This window comes from Zonotrichia leucophrys, chromosome 5, assembly GCF_028769735.1.
Source record: "Zonotrichia leucophrys gambelii isolate GWCS_2022_RI chromosome 5, RI_Zleu_2.0, whole genome shotgun sequence".
In the NCBI taxonomy this organism is placed as follows: domain Eukaryota; kingdom Metazoa; phylum Chordata; class Aves; order Passeriformes; family Passerellidae; genus Zonotrichia; species Zonotrichia leucophrys.
In genome coordinates, this window is record NC_088175.1 from 3,531,198 (window position 1) to 3,550,626 (window position 19,429).

General features: G+C 45.5%; 1 protein-coding gene across 5 annotated transcripts in view; it reads right to left on the reverse strand.

Moving 5' to 3' along the window:
• Nucleotides 1-10,906, reverse strand: part of CEP170B (centrosomal protein 170B) — a 58,311-nt gene extending 47,405 nt beyond the window's left edge. For all 5 annotated transcript variants that reach the window (XM_064716047.1, XM_064716049.1, XM_064716048.1 and 2 more), the window contains exons 1-2: nucleotides 10,806-10,906; nucleotides 9,467-9,602 (exon numbers count right to left, since the gene is read on the reverse strand). In XM_064716047.1, coding sequence (XP_064572117.1) covers nucleotides 9,467-9,571 — 105 coding nt within the window. In that variant the 5' untranslated portion in view covers nucleotides 9,572-9,602; nucleotides 10,806-10,906. The remainder of the gene's footprint in view (nucleotides 1-9,466; nucleotides 9,603-10,805) is intronic.
• Nucleotides 10,907-19,429: the final 8,523 nt, after the last annotated feature.

Sequence of the window (19,429 nt, forward strand, 5' to 3'; positions counted from 1 at the left end):
AAGATTAACAGATTCTAAAGGCAGAACAAACCATTCAGCTCCCTTCCAAGGGCAGAAAGGTTTCCAGCCCAAAAAGTTAACCCAGACAAAAATTGGGGCAGATCTGGTATCTGACTTTAAATGGATCACAGGTCACTTAAAAAGAAGTTTATTTCTGGGAACCAGCTGTCTCCAAAAAATTCAATTTGCCCTGCATCTGACCCTGGTGTAACTGAGCACAGCCCTTGGTCTGCTGTTCTACAACAGCTGACTTCAGCCACTCAGGGGTCCCCAATCAGATGGGGGTCATCTCGGGGGAGCAGACATGTATTCCTGCAACATGATATTCCCCTCCATAAACGCAGAAAGAGGTCACCAAAGGAACCAATTTATGCCACCCTGTTTTCCAAGGAAGTTTCAGCTGTGTTCAAGAAAGCCTAGGGCAAAGAGAGTCAAAACAACATGCAAAATCTGACCCACAGTCTTCATCCAACCTCTCAGCATCTCTTTAAGAGCACATCAGGAACAAGGCAAACTGTTATGCATATTGCACTTCTGTGAAATTTCATGCTTTTATGGAGAAGAGAGGAATTTTCTTAGTTTTGTTTACGTTAAGCCAGCAAACATCACAGGAACTGGCGGCAGGAGTTCCTAGGGGCCTGTCTCCAAGGAAACTCAACTTAAAGTAACTAAAATCACACCTTATTTATTTTGATGCAGACTTGCCAAAGGTCACTCTTACTTGAGAACTGAGGTGTGGTTTATTTCAACATCAGTCACATTTAACATAAACTGCTCTTGTGTGCAGTGCCAGCAGCAACTCGGCGGCTGACGGTGCTCAGAGAGGAGCAGGCTCCCTCAATCCCACTTCCCAAGAGGAGACTAACCAGTTCCCATGCTGGCAACAGCTGGGAGCCCAGGGACAGTCACTTCAGCCCAGCAGGCCAGTGGTTTCTAAGGAGTGACCTGCTGAATCACAGAAAGTGATTTAAGAAGCCTGAGTCAACACATTACGGAGCTGCCCATGGGTGCAAAGCTCCCAGCCATCTGCAACTTCACTGGAAAGATTTTAGGCATCTATAAATTGAAAGACTGCAATTAAGTTCACTGAGTCACTAACATAAGAGGACTTCTAGCCTAAATGCACACGTGCACCAAATACTGAGTCTTGCTTAATGATCAGCCATGACCTCCACAACCAAAGGCAAGACTGGTCCGTCAGGAGTAGACACAGGGGTCCAAAAAAAACCAAAACAAAACAACAGAATTTCCAATAAAGTGTTAATAAGAAACCTCAATTACTTATATCCAGATGTCAAAAGCAGAAAATAACCAGTATCTCCTTGCAGGTAGTCTGTTTCACCAGAAAAGCACTTGTGATGGGGTGAGCAGCAGTCCTGAGCTATAGGTAAGAGATCCAAACCAGAGCTGGAGCACCTCAGGGAGCACCTCAGGGGAGGTTGAGAAGGGGAAAAGAAGGAAGAGAGGTATCATTCTCTTAAGCAGTGGTGATCTTCAAGCAAGAAACAAGGCTACACTCCAAGAGGCTGGACATGAAGGAAGCACATAGCATTCTCACCGTGTCCCAACACTGGACCTGCTATCAAATGAAAACAACTCTCAGGAAAACACGTGTGCTTTTCTGATTAGGAATATTTACACTTCTCTGCAGGGAGAACATGGGCACTGATTTGTTACTACACTCAGCCCTCATCCAGGGCTGGAATTTCCAGACATTCAAATCACTTCCTAATATAAGGTTGTGTTGCTTTTCTGTCATACTACCTACCATGCATCATGTTTTAAATACCTAGTAGACAAAATGCACACACAGCATATAACTGAGGATGGAGGTACTTTATATTTAGCTCTTCCTTCTTCCATGATCATGTTAAGCAGATGGTACAAAACACAGGAATGGTACCTGGGGGTCTGCCAGTCCCACAGTGGTACCAACACCTTGGATCATCAGTTTCCAATCAGCCATAAAAGCAGGCAGCTCACTTGTGATTCTCAAAACTGCACACATCATCAAATCAGTGAAATCAGCTTCAAAAGCTTGCAGGAATCTCCACAGAGGCACAAATCACACTGTGGCTACGTGTGCTGCACACACCCTACAGCTTTGTGTTTGGGGAAGGGTCTGATGCGGAGAACAGGGATCTCAGCATGAAAGCATGACCTGCAGAGATGCCAAACAAAATCCACAAGGCAAAAAGACCTGCTCAGGAAGGCAGGAGGAGAAATAGAGCCAGACAGCCTGTGCTTCCCCACAGGGCCAGGGAGCAGACTCAGCTCAGCTGTCTGTGCAGATACAGATGCTACTTTTTTCTCAGGAGAATTACCATGGGTGAAAATCTACCGGTTGGGGTTGAGATTTGGACCTCAGCCCTGCCAGTGCCGCGAGGCATCCTGGCACTGGAGATAAAATAAACAAACATGAGCAGTTTCCCTGTTCCTCACTGCAGTCTGCTGTGCACTTCTGGCACAAAGTAACTGCAGCGTTCTGGTGGCAGCATGCAATAAAACAGTTGCTCAAATACTTTCCATAGTGAACAGGTTACATTTCTGCCAGTACTGTGCTCTGCACAAGTGTCCCAGTAAGGAAATATAAACCTCTGCTGGTGTCCCACTTTAGAATGGAGACAGACAAAACCAAATTAAAAAAAACAACAAAACCCCAAAACAAACAAAAAATCTAACAGCAACAACAAAAAACCAAACGACCCAAAAAAACAACAACAAAAGTCAGTTTCCAGGCACGCTGGCCTGAAATGTGAATTTTGCTCCTCACAAGTAAACATATGCTGGATAACATTTAATGACAGATGTGAACACCTCTTTCAGGAGGGGTGCTGGGTCACAGATGGGTCCTTCTCTTTCACCACAAAGCATTTCACAGCGTTGTGTGCACTGGCCCCTCCAGTACTTTTCCAGAATATCAGCGAATGCTCCATCCTGCCCCAGGCTGGTTGCAAGTGTGTCACCCCTGTGGCAGCCTGATGGCTCCCAGGGGCAGGTGCTGCCAGCTTCTAATGACTCTGCCTAAGCAGACAAATCTCTTCAGCAAGTGCAGCCACCTCATCCTGGGGCTGGACTCTCTTTACAGCTCCCAGGCTGCAGAGGCTCCTGCCCTCAGCTCTGCTGCAGCCAAAATCATGGGCTTTGCAGATCTGTGGCTGAAGCAGGGCCTGAGTATTCAAGCAAAAAATAAGGCACTGAACAAAAGAGAGAAATCCCTCAGGAAAATGAAACTGTAATCCCCACAGCTTGGCAAAGGGATTTGGAAGCTGGCACAGTTCCCATAAAAACTTAACCCGTTATTTTGGGGTAAAATGGGTTTTTGCTCGCTGGTTCCCCATCCCCAAAGCGAAGTGGTTCAAATGACCCAGGGTCAGATCCTGACCACAGGCAGGGAGCATGCTGCCCACAGATGCACTGGCTTTCCCTTTGTTTTACATGGCCACCCAGGAGGAATGGAAAAGCATCATTTTAGGTGGGACACAAGCCTGAATTTTTATAGTGCAGCTGAGCTGCTACTGCCTGGATCAGGATCTCATATAAGGAACATACATCTCCCTTTTTTCCCTGCCCACTCCAGAGTGGGACAAACCCTCTCTTGACAGTCCAGGCTTCCAGCACCTTGCCAGCTGCATGAAGCCCTCTGAACCCTAATAACCTCCTGCCTTCATTGCCACCATCACCTCTCTCCCTACCCTGCCTCCAGCAATGATCTCCCCTCCCAGGTCTGCCAGTCTGGATATGCCTCCAGCCTCCTACACCCAAGTGCCACCAGGCATCATAACCTCCTCCCATCAACTGCACATTAACAGAACACAATGGGACAAGGAAGAGCCAAAACAACAACTCTAGGCCTGGAAATACAGGATGTGCATCCTTCCTCCCACAGCTGCTGTCCCAGTGCCTGGAAACACTACCTGTCAAAAAGCAGCACCTTCCCAAGGCTAGATCCATTCCCTTCTGAAAGACACTTACTTCCTTTGTAACACCTAATGAATTACTCTTGGCAATTCCCAACACCCAGGGACTAACTTAGGTGCTTGTTCACACCCTCTAGATAACTACAGCAAAACAGCACAGGTAGGGCATCTCCCCATCCCGACTAGAGCCTCCCACTTCCACCCTACACTGCCATGGTGAAGGAGGTCCACACACAAAAACCAGCAGAGAATCCTCATGGCTTCTTCTGGGAGCTCCCAGTGCTGGAAATACATGAGCAATGGAGGGATACAACTTCTGTACTGTGTTGAATCCACCTAGGAGGACCAGGAAAAAGATCATCTACCAAGTTCTCACCATCTGCCTCTTCCCAGCATAACACTGTAGACAACCACACCTATTCACCCTTGTTTATGTATGCACTTCTTAAACTACACAGGACAGACATGGTATTATCAAGTATGGCCCAGGGAAGGCAGGATACATCAGGTCAATGAAACCTTAATTTGCCCAGATGTCACACACAGGCAGGGTTCATCTTTGCACTCTGTTATTTGTGGAGCACGCCGTGCACCCTGCATACCAGACACAGAACAGATCCTGCGGGGAAAAATACCCGGGAACGGCACAATAACAGATTGCATCTTCATGCCTGTGTACACAGGGGCAGAGCAGGATTACACAGCCAGCCTTCACACTAGTGTGTTGTAACTGCTCTGCAGTTATAAACACTTGACTTAGCAGCCATAAGAACGCTCCTTCAGTGCCTAGAATGCTTGAAATTCCCTGTCTTTTTAACAAAGATGGAAACACAGTATTGTTACCTTTGTGTGATTCACCACAATGAACTTGTGCGTCCAGCTCACAAGGTCCTAGCACCTGAACTAATTGGTATCATAAGCAGCACTGGTCCCATCTGGAGCAGTGACAGATGCTTCGCTAGGAGCTTTCACAGCTCTCTTCTGACACCAGAATAATAAATAGCAAGTCTTGACCCATCTCAGGCCTAAGGGCAATGCTGCTCAGCAGCCACATCCTGTAATGCCCGTTTTGCCCTCACTGAGAGGCTTCTGCCCTATGTGCACCACCCTCTCCTCTTCTCCAGGTCCTGCTGCTCCTCCTCTCACTCTGCACAGAATCCTCACTTGTACTCGTTGTACTTCCTCACTTGGCCAAATCTTCACCACTTGGTGTAGCTATATAGAGTAGAAATCCAACCACTACATGCAAAGATCTGACCTGTGGCCTCCTGAAACCCAGGTGAAGAGGTTGAACAAGTGTTCTGGAAGTATCATTGCACTCTTGGCTTGTTCTTGCCCTTTCCTCGACAGCTGCTTTGACCACTGAGTCAGGATGCCAGGTTAGGTGTACCCTGATTTAATCCAGCACAGCCTTGTGGATACCTGCATCCAGTTCCTCTTTGCTCCACCTGTGACACTTCTCCACTCCATCCTTGCCAACCTCACTCCCAGATGAAATTACTTAAGGGAATACTATCAAATAAGTCTCTGCTGACCACATTCAAACTCCAGATTTTATTCAAAGGTTAGGAACTTGGTCAAAGCCGCTTGATGTGGGCAAAAAAACAACAAACCCACCACCTCCAACATAGTCATTCACTCTTGAAAATCTTCACTGACCCAGCTCTACTACAATGCCAGAACTTCAAAGAGCAGCCTAAATATACTTTTAAATAATTGACCTGAAGAAAACAGCATTTTTCTTAGAGTTGCTCAAAGCAAAGACCAAAGAAGGGAGATAAATTATTGCATCCAGAACATACTGCATAAAACAGATGCCTGGAAAATAAACTCTCATCCCAAATAGCTACAAAGTTTAGCAGAGTTATAAGCAATTGCAAACAGTGTCTCCTGATAGGAAATGTCCGGCTGTCTCAAAAGGCATATACGATAAAGGATAAAACAGAAAGCACCATGCTGCCTGCACCTACTCACACTCATGAACAAACTCACATGCCCAGAGCATCACTCTAAAGGGAGGGAAATAATCAGGGGAGCACTGGTTAAACATTTCTATTTCCCAAATTTTCCAGTAAACATCACTCTCAAACAAAACCAGGGAAATCATGACACTGCTTTCCATTCTGTAAATATTTACATTTAGCAAAAATGCAAAAAAATTGTTTTGTTTAGGAGCAGCAGAGAATGTTTTAATGGTTAAGTGACATTTTTGAGTTAGCAAAATGTTTGTCCCCTGAGTACCCATCACATTAAGCAAGTTATCAAAGCTGATAAAAATGGCAGCTTCATTTCCCAAAAGAAGGATGTGGGGGAGGGGAAAATTATTTTCTTCAGGATGGTCCCAAAATTATTTTATTTTTGATTTTAAAAAAAAGAAGATCTTTTTAGAACATTACTTCCTACCACACCTAAGTTTCACATTAAAAACCCACAGCAGTGCAAGTTACTGAAGGCCCAGATTTCCACACTCCTGCAGTTTGTTGACCTTTACCTGAAGGAAGCAGCAAGGCTGTTGAAGAAATCAAGCACTTTTCTTAGAAAAAGGGCAGAATTTTGCTCTTGGCTCAGGCAGCAACACTGCATGCCAAGCTACAGCTCCACTTCATGGCATTTTCACCCATGCATTAACATTCAAACCCAATGTAAATCTCGCATTTACTTGTACTAGAAGCCTTAGAGAGCTGCAAAAACATTTAAAATATTTTTAATCCTCTTAGTAGGTATAGAAGATATCAAGGTAGATTATGTTTCTCCACTATCAGACCTACTTTAAGATTAAAGACTTTGGGTTTCTTCACCTCTTTGTTAATCAGAAAGCAAATCCACTACTTGTATTATGAAATAAGAAAACCAGACATAACTAAAGCTTAATTGCTTGGTGACAAATCCTTCCTTTTCTGCTGTTTAGAGATCTGATACCTTGAGACAGCACATTCTAAGAAAATATCAATATACAAGACACTTCTAAAATAGTAAAATGAGAAAGGAAGGACTGCAGTCTCCAGGACAAGGATTATCTCTGTACTGTGTGTTTGAGCACCATGCTACACGTGGTCTCAACAGGGAACCACAAACCATATCACTATGAAATCAATGAGCAGTAACAGCCTAAGAAATGAAAAAACACTGACCAGGTCACCCAGTCACTGCCAGTCTGTCCCCAGCTGTGCACTTTAAAGGATTAAATGCCAGTATCTTGAAATATATATGGAAAATAACCATGCAGTGAATATACAGTTTCAGGGTCAGTACCACAGAAATACTACAAGGTGCAAACAACTGCCACAAGAGCTCTGTCCATCTGCTCTGATAACTGCCCTGCTTCTTAAGCTGCCCCCAAGACAAACGATTGTGCCAGTCTGCACAATCATTTTGTGACATGGACAGTCACAGTAGGGAAAAAGGCTATTTTTAGATCTCATCCTCCATCTGCTCACATACAATTCTGCTTGGATATGAAGTCTCTCTGCTCAGCTTCTCTTCTGCACTTACTTCTCTTCAGTCTTACTACAAACATCTCATTTGGAGCCCCCGGTAGCTCTGGAAAACATCTTCATAAACAAATGGCTAGGAAAAGAATGTGCTGTGCTGTTCAAAACAAGACCTTACATGTGAGCCTAGAAAAAGCTTTATTACAGGAGATAGCAGACCAGTATGTTTATAAAGGGTCACATGTAGCTCACCCCATGAACACAAGCTGCTGGCTTTTACAGACAATCCAGAGCCTTCACTCTGGTGAAATAATGAAAACCTCTTTTAATACCACCACCACCTATGAACCCCCAGATCCAACCATTTCACAGATATTCCTGGCTCCTCCAGGAATCTCGATTCATTTGGTAATGTTTGCACTTGTAGAAAAGTGCATGGCACAGGAAGAGCCTCACAAGGTTGGGTACTCCACAAGCAACACTGACAAGCCAGCTCAGACTTGCAAAGAAGCATGAAATAGTCTGGTTGGTATGGAGTGGCTCACAATCCATGACATCCAGTTAACCCCACAAGCAACCAGAGAAACAAGCTGAGCATTTTTAGCATAACAGGTATTTGGGTACTTTTATTTTAGAGTGCACTGCTTGAGATGTGACTGTCAGAGCACTGAAAACTGACAGTAAGAAAAATGCACAACAACCCTCAAGTTTTTTCGTAAGATAGTAAGATGGGCAGCCTAAAACTCAGATAATTTCTGGAAACCAGGGCCACTGTGTGTTTTCTCCTCCAAGTCATGAGAGAAGATGCCAATCAGGTTCCTGAGCAGCTAAATGCACATGTACAGCAAGTATCAGGACATTTTTAATGTATCACCTTCACATGTCTCAGCAGCCAGACATGTAGAAACATGAAATAAGAGATAGTGTGATTCATGGGAGAACCCAAACAAATGATGTGCTGTGGAACAGGAGTCCCAGCTCTACCACTGCAGCACAGCTGTGCACTCTCTGCCAGCATGCAGAGCAGGACAAACACTGCAAGCTCTCCTCTTGTGGACACTGACACTTTATTACAGCTAGACAGCACACTGCCCTTCAACTACACCTTGTACAAGAACTTCTACCTCTCTAAACAGGCCTCCTACTGACATATCATACAAAATCCCTGCAGCAACTACAAACACAGCCTCCTACATCAGCACAGCACTTAGGGCATACCTGTGATCAGGTCAGCAGTGGAAATTATGAGGAGGGAGTCTCCATTGTGCAGGCAGCTTCCTAATTTTGCCACCTTCACAAAGGGGCAAAAGGGGGATGGGCAGGTGCAAGAGAACATTTTTTGTACACTTAAGTACTCATAGCATGGGTTTAGCAGCATCACTAATTTAATTCTGAGCTTCTACAAATTTCTGAGCTAAACTGCTCCTGTCAAAAGCTCTTTGCAAGACTGCAGCCCCATTCGTCTGGAGTGACATCTACTACATTATGCTGTCAAACACCAGACCACAGTCAACACTTCAGACATGCTGGATTAGGTCCAGCACAGACACATGCTGGTATGGAAAGTACTAACAGAAGATCAAAGTTTGCCCAAGTAACACAATTACTTCGGGAAGAGGTCACCAGCCTACTCAGCCTACCAAAACATCAGTGTTTTCTACCATGATAAAAACACCCAAGAAATACCAGCATAAATAATTTAATCAAACCTAAAGGGAAAAACAGGTAAACAAAAAACCCCGCCTGCATTCAAATCACATGTAAACAGCACATGTGTTAAAAGCCAAAAAAAACCAGCAGCATAATCACAGATCAGGACAGAATGGAATGTCTTTGTTTACTGCTTCTAGTAGCATCAAGACAGTTAATCTATTTGATTAATCTCCCACCACTACAGATCCTATCCCTCTGATGACATGGCAATTTGAAAACCTCATTCGTGCTGTCACAAACATGAAGTCTTCAGGGGAAACACAGACTCAGGATAAAAAGAAGAGGCTCCTTTTAAAAGGTGTCACTTGAAAGCATCAAATATCTCTACAGATCCCCAGCATTACATACACATCTACTGCATCTTCAGAAGAAATAATTACGAAAAAAATAAAGCCATGTTACCTGGAGCATCAGTTCACAGTCATCTCTCCCAACAAATATCATCTCCCGAGGGAGCCGGTGGCGAATGCCAGTGCTGCTCACCAAGAACCACGAAGTCACGCTCATTTTGACGCTTGGCACTTAACCTTTATACATCCTAAACACAAAAAAAAGCCACAAGACACAGTTAGCTATTAATGAAGTGTGCAAGTACAAGAGAGTGTAGCTGCCATTTCCAAATTGCCGTATACCATGGGACCCAACGCTGCCTCATGCACTTGTGTTCCTATCTTAAATCTCTGGTGACAACAAGCAGTTGTGAAGCGTCTGCCAGGACCTTCTGCCCATGTGCAGGAGCTCTGCAGCCCTGGGAATATTCCCATGGCAAAGTAAGACTAAGGATCTGCAGAAAGGATTGTTTAAAAAATTGAAGCATCCAGCTTGAATCCAACGAATGAAATTATGAAATATGGTGGAGGGGAAAAAAGAGAAAACAACAAAGATCTCCTTTCCAGAACATTTCCAGAACCGCTACCACAGTGCTACACAGCCTGAGCCTCCCCCATCACCAAAGACGTGGACCAGCACATCAGTGAGGTGACATAACGTGGCTCCTCTAACCTTTCTCAGCGCATTCCCAAGAGCGCTTACACCAGCGCTAGGAGGGAGGAGACCAACCTCTCCATTGCTCATCCCACTTCCACACTGATGTAAGTTGGGAACCACAAATCCTTCCTTCCTTCCTCCCCCGCTGCACGGCCGGTCCAAACACCGACCCGCTCTGCGGCCCCAGGTCGGGGAGCCCAGGCTGCGATGGGTTCCCAGCGGGGCTCGGAGGGGCGGCACTGCTGAGCGGCGTGCGGCACTCACCGGCCGCTCTCCCGGCCACACCTGTTTGTTGTCGCTGCTCCTGCGGCCTCCCCGCCTGCCTCTCCCACACCATCCCATTTTCCCCTACCTGGCTGAAGGAAGGAGCATTCACGGCACACGCCAGGCTCTCGCCTTCCCCTCACCCACCTCCCGGGCTCCCAGCTGCATTCCTAAGCGCACCGGGGGAAGGAGATCTCCATTTTCCCCGGGCTGCGCGGCGCTGCCCGGCCCGACCGCCGCCTGAGCAGCCTCAGCGGCCTCGGGCGCTCAGGTGCGGATGGGTGCCCTCCACGGGGAACGGGCACAGCCCGCACGGCCCCCGCCGCTCCGGGAGCCGCCGCTCCGCGCTGCCGCGCCCGTGTCACGACACACGAGCGGCCCCACACACCGCGGCCCCGACAAAGCGCCCGGGAAGGGGAGCCGGGAGCCGCCGGCACAGCCCTTTGTGTGCCGGCCCCGCGGCCCCCCGGCCCCTGCCCGCCCGTCCTACCTGCTGCGGCCCTCGGCGCGGTGGCAGCCGGGCACCGCGCCCCGCCAGCCGGCTCTGCCTGCCCCGCGGGCCGCTCCCGGCGCCCGCCCCGCTCCGCCCCCGCGCCGCAGGTTCCCGACGTCAGGAGGCGGCTCCAGCCCTGCCGGGCCCGGCCGGGGGAGGCGGCGGTGCCGCCGCGGGTCCCGCTCCCGGCCCGAGGGGCACCTGGGCGGAAGGTGCTGGCCTGGCTTTGGGTCCTGTCATCGCTGCAGGGACACAACCGTGGCTTGGGTGGGGTTGGAAGGGGCCGTAAAGGTCATTTACCTTAAAGGTCATCTACCTTAAAGGTCATTACCTTGCCACCGTGAGCAGGGATGCCAACCACCCGACCAGGTTGTTCAAAGGTGTATCCAGCTTGGCATTGAACATCTCCAGGGATGGGGCATCCACAGCTTTTCCAGGAAGCCTGTGCCAGTGCCGTGCCCTGGTTCAGGGCTCTCCCAGGGGCTCAGTGAATGCCAGCAGAGCCTCTGGCACCTCGCTGACCAGGGCAGCCATCCCTGACCTGGGAAGGTCCAATATGCAGGTTTGATGCCACGGGACTGGAGGTGCTGCCTCTGTGAGACACCAGGACCAGACCCAACACCAGCCCAAGGGAGGTCCAACACCAGCCTCTTCTCCCACACAAGTCCCAGCACCAGCTGCTTCTCCAGCCCAAATCCCAGCACAGCCTCTCCAGCCACCCAAGTGAGCCTCAGCACCAGTCTCTCTCACTCTCCAGCAGGCTGCAGGTTGGCATCCATCTCCACATACCCTCCTAACTCTTGCAGGGCAGTACCTAAATGCAGTTGGCAGGACTGAGTTAATCTAGAGCATCTAACCATGGAATAAGAGCTCGAAATGGGTGCTGGGAAAGGACATGCCATTTTATGAGTTCTTTTCAGTTGTAGGTAACTAGAAAATTCTGAACAACAGTAAGTGCTGCAAGTGATGACAAATTTTTCTCCCATTGTGAGGAGCATTGAGTATCATGGTAAAGCTTTCTCAAGAGAGCCCCAGCTGCTGCAGATGTCAGTGGAGCTGCAAGGAGCAGCAGCTGAACACTGGTTCTCTGCCTCCAGCTGACACAGGCTGCCAAAGGAGGACTATAGGAAGACCCCAAGTTCATAGTGATGTTTCCCCAGGCTGACATTCCAGCTGGAAAGACAGCTTTGCTTTTATACACTGTACAGTTGGGTTTGAGTATTGTTTCTCAGTCACCTGCAAGAACTTTTCTTGGTCTATTCAGTGTTGTGTACGTTGGAATTTTGGCTCAGGATGTAATCTCAATGAAGTCTGATGGCATGGAAACCACAGGTCTGGCACACCACTTGCAGGGGGTGGCCCTTTAGCCACATCACTTTGTGGGCTCACTCCTGATTTATGCTTTTGCTGCAAGGCTGAGGACCAGGAAGGGCAAAGTGAACTGCAGCAGTACTGTAAGGATGGAAGGAAAACAGCATTTCTTCTGTTTCCTCCTCTTTCTGAAGAGCAGCAGGACTTTGTTATTATTTAATTAATGGTATTATTGCCTTCCTTAAATCAACATTTGACTTCTTTCTTGGCAGATACGTCATGCCCCAGAGTGATTTCAGGGTATCATTATCTTCAAAGTCTTGGAAGCTGGCTGAGCTGCAGCATCTGTGTTTTATTGAAGTGCTCTTGGTCTCTGCTTGGAGCAGAGCACCACACCCTTGCAGCATGCCATGTCCCTCAGACACCAGGCAGGAGGATGGAGGGAGCAGCTGCCACTGCCAGGGCACTTTGAAGGCTCTTATACTGAGTGCTGCTATGAAGTAATAGAAATCCTTTGTAAATAAAAATGAATTTCTGCCCTATTTTGCCAGCTCATCCCGTCATTGAATCATATTTTATTATTGGTTTAACTGACCTATGGCTTAAGTTTTTATGTATATTACTCACTTCTTTATGAACTACGTCTGTTTACTGGAGAGGCTGCTCTATGAACTGATCTGTAGAGCATCTCTAAACTCCTCAAAGGAAGTAGGATAATTTACTTCTTTATACAAGCCTGCCATCTAGGCAAATCTTTGTTATAAGTTGCTATTAAAAGGTTAGTGTTTGCTTTAGTCTCTTTTTAAGCCCAGTTTTACCATGCATTTATCCATGTGTATTTATTTGAGCAGTCAGTCAGAACTTCAGTGTTTATAGGGAAGGAAAAAAGTCCCTGTTCCCACCAGGTGTCTTCTGACCTGGCTGAAGATGAACTTTGGGCCAATAGCCTGGGCTGAATGCTGCATTGCAGCCTCTTTATTTTACTCCAGTGATCTAAAAGGAATAAAAAAGATAATAAGTGATGTCTTTCCTTGTCCTCACACCTCACCCCTCCAAAAAGAGTGTGTGGGCAGCATATCCTAGTGCTACACTGTCATCTTTAAGTCACACTCAGAGCATGTGTCTATGGGGAAAACAAGCTGTTGCACTGCTGTACTTTGAGTTTTACATTTTTTTCATATTGAAACAAGCCCTTTTGGCAGGCAGTTTGGCCCTTGGGCTGCTCAAGCCCCCAGGCTAGCCAAACACACAACTGTCTTGGAAAATACAACCCCATAAAAATGACATAAAAGCACTTCTTCCTGCTGGGAGGAGGAAAGGCCAGGGAAAGACTTTACAAAGTTGGGTGTAGCAGCAGCACCATGTGCTCACACTAAATTTGGGGCATATGTTTATCATGTAATTCTCTCTACATTCATCTACAGCATTGTCACCTTCAGCTACAGGGGACATGCTCACAGCTGCATGGCCCAGGTAGTAGGAGGTTCACTGCTCTGTACATTGTGCAGGAGCAGAGTAATGACCAGTCCCTGTCCCAGAGCATTCATATTCCCCCTAAACAAGGAAATTGAGGGCAAGGTAAAATGTCCAAGCAGAAGAATAACAGGTCACAGGGCAATCTGTATCCAGAGCTGTTGAATCAGGTCCTCAGCTCCACTGAAATACTTTGTCTGACATCCTGAACCCACAGCTTGGAGCAGAACCACTTCAGATCCCTGCTTCAAACAAGATCCCACCATCCCCAAAGGAGCTGAGCTAAATCAAGTTCTTGCTGGCAGGCTCTGATGTGAAGGAGATTTTTGACAGAGTTGCCAAACAAGAGTTGCATCTTGCTGCAGAGGAGGCTTCTGTTCCATAGTCTGATCCAGATGTCCTGTTTGGCCTCCCCTCTGAAGGGCAGTTTCCCTGTCCATGAGCCAGATATAAATATGGTGAGCACCTTGTAAATGAAGGTGAGCAGGACTGCTAAATGAACGTGGCCTGATTAACTCTTTGCAGGCTGGCTGAAATCCACTGTGCACAGCTGTATGCACACACATTCACAAGTGGAAGTGCAGCTCGTGAATTCCTGACTGCTTTGCATCCAAGGGCTGTAGAAGCAATTGTCAGTCACTGTTCCCTGAGATTATTTCATTTGTTCTTTGTTAACTCACTTTGAGAAGCATCAGGAGAGGTTCACAAGTAGGTCACGCAGGGTTTCTAAACCACTTCTTCATTCAAATGGATTCCGCTCCTCAGTGATTACTTTCTTTCCCAGAAAACCAAAATTGGACACCTGCCAGCTCTTTGAGCCCCGCTGCAGGGAGATGTGTGCCTGCAGCATTCTCACTTCAGGTCAGGATTTCTGCCTGGATTTTTGCTGTAACCAGGCAAGATCTGTGGGCTGTCACAAGAGAATGCTGCAGGTCTAGACCTGTGTACTTCACACAGCTAATGGTGCTGTTGGCTGCCAGCAGAAAGGGCAGCACTGAGCCCTTTCCTATGGAGCCTGAAACCAAAGCTTTTCATCACTCTTTCTGGGTATCAGCATGAGCTGGATCAGCATAAAATGCAAATAATCCCCCTTCTGAATATGCACCTTCTAAATGTCATTTTAAAAATATGTCCCTTGATTTTTGTTTGGTTTTTTTGTTTGTTTTTTCATTTCTTGCTGATTGATGATTTTTAAATGACTAAAAATAATTATTTTCAAATGGATGTTTATCTTAATTTTAGTTAGCTTGGTGTAGGAACCTTGCTTGTTGAGTTTGCACCAACAAAAGCAATCTGCCCCTCCTCTCTGTCTAAGCACCAATCCTTCACTCTGCCCAGTACCTCAGCTCTGCTGGTTGCCAACATTCCCCTCTCCTGTATAGCCAGGAACAGGCCCCAACCCTGCCCAGTCAACTGGAAAACAATAAGACCATTCATGTGCATGGTTATTCCCTGGCATAAATGTTTGCAGAGATACAGTCTGACTGCGACAGGCTTCTGTCGTTTGCATGGTTCTACAAGATGGCTTTTTGCAATATTTGTGTTTTTAACCTGTTTATTAACCAGCTATAGGGACAGATTCTTAGCTGGAATGTGGTAGCATTGCCCAAAACAGCTTTAGTTTGGCATCTTTGTTTTACACCAGCTGGAGAATTTTACTTGTATTTTTTTTTACCCACAGCACAGTCCCACATACCAAGATTAAATTTAATTTTACTACTATGGAATTTACTAAAATAAAACCCCCATTTGTGTTAACACTTCTTTTCAGAATGTGCAGTATGGCCTTCTCCAGTGATCCTCTTTTATTCCCCAGCTAACCCACAAAAAATATCCTATTTTTATTATGGAGAGAAATTTGTACAACTATTTTTAATTTATGGCCCTCATAACTTGTGGCAGGGGAGCAGGAAGAATTATCAGTGCAATAAAAGAATGGAGCTGGTTTAGTGTGAGCATTGTCAGAATGTCTCATCTAGGATCTGTGTGGTATAAAACTTCACTGAAAGAATTAAAACATACGCTTAAGTGAGCTCGTTTTAGGGGGGTTTAATTAGTAAAAGCTCAGCAATGCTGATGTCGTGCTGTCTGATGAGATTAGGTCAGATTATACAGAGTTGTGTGGTGTGGCATCTTAAATGGGAATCACCTTATGGCAAGTCAGAGCCATTTCAATATCACATTTAAAGAAATAGCTTCTCAGGGAAAGTTGATTGGTTTCATAAGAGAAGCAGCAGGGTTTTGAGGCCTCCTGTGTGGGAGAATGGGAACAACAGGCAGCTTGAGATTGTCTCTATTTCAGGGGTTTTTTCTCTCTTATTCGTTCAATTAATTTTCATATATGTGTGTATTTCTTAAGAGAAAGGTTGCAAGCCTACTTGAACAGAAAAATGATTTCACATGGCCTGAAGAACCCAACACAACACACATGGCCAGAGGGCTGTACTTTGCCCTCCCAACCATGAACAAATTCTTTCTCCTCTTCCTCTGTGGTTGTTATTACAATGCTAAGGCAGGAATATTTGGTTGAATGCCAGAAATGCAGGATTTCCTTAAGCAGTTTTGCTACAGTAACCTCCTCTATTTATTTTCCTTCCTCTTCCCTAGTACTCCAGTCATGCACTTGCACATTTTCAGACCTGGCCCAAGCTTTATTTTGCAAGTACATTCATTGCAGACTCTGTTCCATGCAGGGGATCCTCTGCTACCCTTTCCCAAGGGTCCACTTAGTCAGGAGATTCTTAATAAAATTTCTCCCATTGGTTCAATTTTCTGCATTTTTAGGAAAATCCTCCTCATATTTAGTTCAGTGGGGCTGTTTGATTAAAATTCATGAGGATTATAAAAATCCTAGTTCAAAATGAAACATAGGTTTACACCAAAGGAAACCAACATTGTTATTCAACAGGATCTCACTGATTTATGAACTATTGAAGGTTGCTCCTTGCCTAAGAGACTTGTTAAGACAAGACTTGGAGACTCAGCAATGGGTAAATGAGAACTTCTGGAAAAGAAGTAATTTCTGTATGATTTGAGCAAATTCATGCATTTTACTGGAAATCCAAGACCAATAAACTTATTTTGCTGATGTTATAAAGAACATTTTAGGTAACAGTAAAGTTTCATCTCTAAAGCAATCATTATTATTGCCACTGTAAACAAGTGTTTGCTCTGCTGACTGACACTAGATCATCTGGTTTAATGAAAATGTCAGTTCTGCTTGAAACTATCTTCTTGGTTTCTTGCATTATCATTTTTGCCTGCAAGATGAAAAGCTTTGAGGAAATATTTAATAGGTACATGTAAAAAGATACTGTTCTTTAAATTGAAGAATGTGTCTGAAGAATATCCAATGTAGTGGCAAAGGCCTTTCAGGAAGAGAAGGTTCATAATTTGCTGCCCTACAGGGAATAATTTATTGAATCACTTGGAGATTCACATATTTTCTGCCCTGTGAAGTTAAAACCATACTGCACTGTGTTGATCTTTAGAGATGCTCTTTCTTCACTTGAGAATGGTGGAAGAATGCTGTGAATGTGGAAGAAAAGGTGCCAGGAGGAGCCAGCCCACTTTGATGGGGTCAACTGTAGGGGCAGCTTTGGCAATTTATAGCACACGAGCCATCAGCTGGAGATTTATATGCTTGTTAGGCATTTTATGAGAGCTCATCAGAATAATATTTATTTCTTTGGGGGAAACAGTTGTATTACCAGCACCACTGGAGAATAAAAGCCACGAGCAGGAGACCAACAGAGCAGTATTTTTGAGATGTAGTAGTGGCTTCATTACATGCTGGTTCTTAAAAGCTTCAGGATACTTTACAATAATCTTCTTTAGTCAGCAGGTGCATGAACTGCCATGTGTTCCACATTCATTAAACCATCTTAAAACCCTGAAAAAAAATGCACATTTTCTGACTGCACACACACAGCTCGTGGCTGTCCTTACTGCAGGGTCTGTGAGTAGAAGCTCCATTCATTTCAGGTAAACAGAGTGATCATGACTGAAACAAGCTCTCAGGTAAGCTGGGCACAGATCTCTGTGTCATTGCAACACTCCTGGCAAAGCTCAGGTTCCTGGGTATTTCCATGCTGGTGGAATTAATTCCCAAAAATGAGTTGTGGGAGGTTGAGAGAGTTGATTGAGGAAGGCTAAGTGACATTTGAACAAAAAAGAGAGGTACCACAGTCTTGAATATCTGCCAAATATGAAGCAACTGTTCACTTCCTAAACACACAGGCTGCTTTGTTTAAATTGTCCAGAAGAGACTCAGAATGCCTCTCACCTCTACTAAGTTTCACCACCTTGCACAATTTTTTTGAGATTAATAAAATTCTGGGCTCTTTCAATACCTCTGCCTATAGGATGGTGCTTGCTGGGAGATAATGGCACCATACAACTCCCTTTGTTAATAATCAGCTTCAGTGTTTGGGGTTGAATTGCATGTTCTGTAGGAAAAGATTTAGCAGAAACACTTCTGAACTGACCACATCTAGCCACTGCAGGCAGAAGGACCATGTTGTAGCTTTCTGGCCAAATCGAATATCAGGGGTGCAGGAGCTCTCAGAGGAGGGTCCAGTCACCAGCTTTGACTGATGCCTCTCCTTTCCCTGTGGCAGAGCAGATTTGTGAAGGTTCCTCATTTTTTCAAAGACCCTTGCAGTGGTTCCAGAGAGAAAAGGAGGTAGATAACACCAGCAAGCAAGGATTTTCTCCAGGAAAAAACAGTGACTGCCACACCAGTCAGTGCTGGTCACACCTGCCCACAGGCTGGGTACTTAGGGACAAGAACAGATTATACTGCTAAATCTCACTAAAGGATTTTAGCCATCTTTTTTTTTTTTGTCCTAGGACATGCAGAATAGGTTCTGCATCACATCAGTGGGCATAACACAGCACATCCCCATCTCAGTCATGCCTACCCTCATCCTGCCTTTGCCACTAGCTGCTACAGATCAGATTTCTGCTCTTGGGATCTTGAGGAAACATCCTAGAGCTTTCCCCACACACACCATGAGTTAACTTTGAATGCAGAAACATCCATTAGCACTGTATTTTATGTTAATTTCTCATTCATTCCTGAGGGTTACTTTCCCCACTCTACAAGAGGCATTTCTCAGTAGCTGGGCCTGCATATGCATCAGCTCAAACACATGATGGAGAACAGAGGAGCCAGCACAGCAGCGAGATGCCGTGAAGAGGTTCTCCAAGTGGTGTGGTTAGGACAGGGTGGTCAGCAAAACTCAAGTGCAAAAGAAAATGCAAGGAGAACAAGAAAAATCCTGTGACAGTACACACAGGTCTTGTAGGAGACTGAGAGGCAGCAACAATACGTGGGAAATAAGAATTGTCCCATTTTACAGCTTTGCCTCTGGTCTTTGGTTTCTGAGTAGACTTCAACCATTTTTAATCAGGGACTGTCTTAAATAATGCTTTTGTACTATGCACTGAGCTTCTCAGCACTCCTCCAGTATAAATAATCATTCAACAGAAGCTGGTGTATACCTGGCAAGGCTGTTAATCATATCTCTTTAAGAGCCAAGGTAAATCAGAGATAATGTCTTACAGTAGTTTATCTAAGATAATAAACTGAGGAGGGGAGAGAATGGGTGAAAATAGTTAAGGCTGATGACATGGTCTATAATTTCATTAAGGTTGATGACATGGTCTATAATTTCTTTCTTTGTTGGACTGGTAATAGCTGAGAAAAATGATCACATTTATAACAAGTTGTCTTATTAGTGCAAGGAGAAGATGAAAAGGAAATCCTGCAGTGTGTGGTTTGACTGGTCCTGTGATGTGCTGTTGAGCCATAAGCTGATTGCTGGGGACACGTC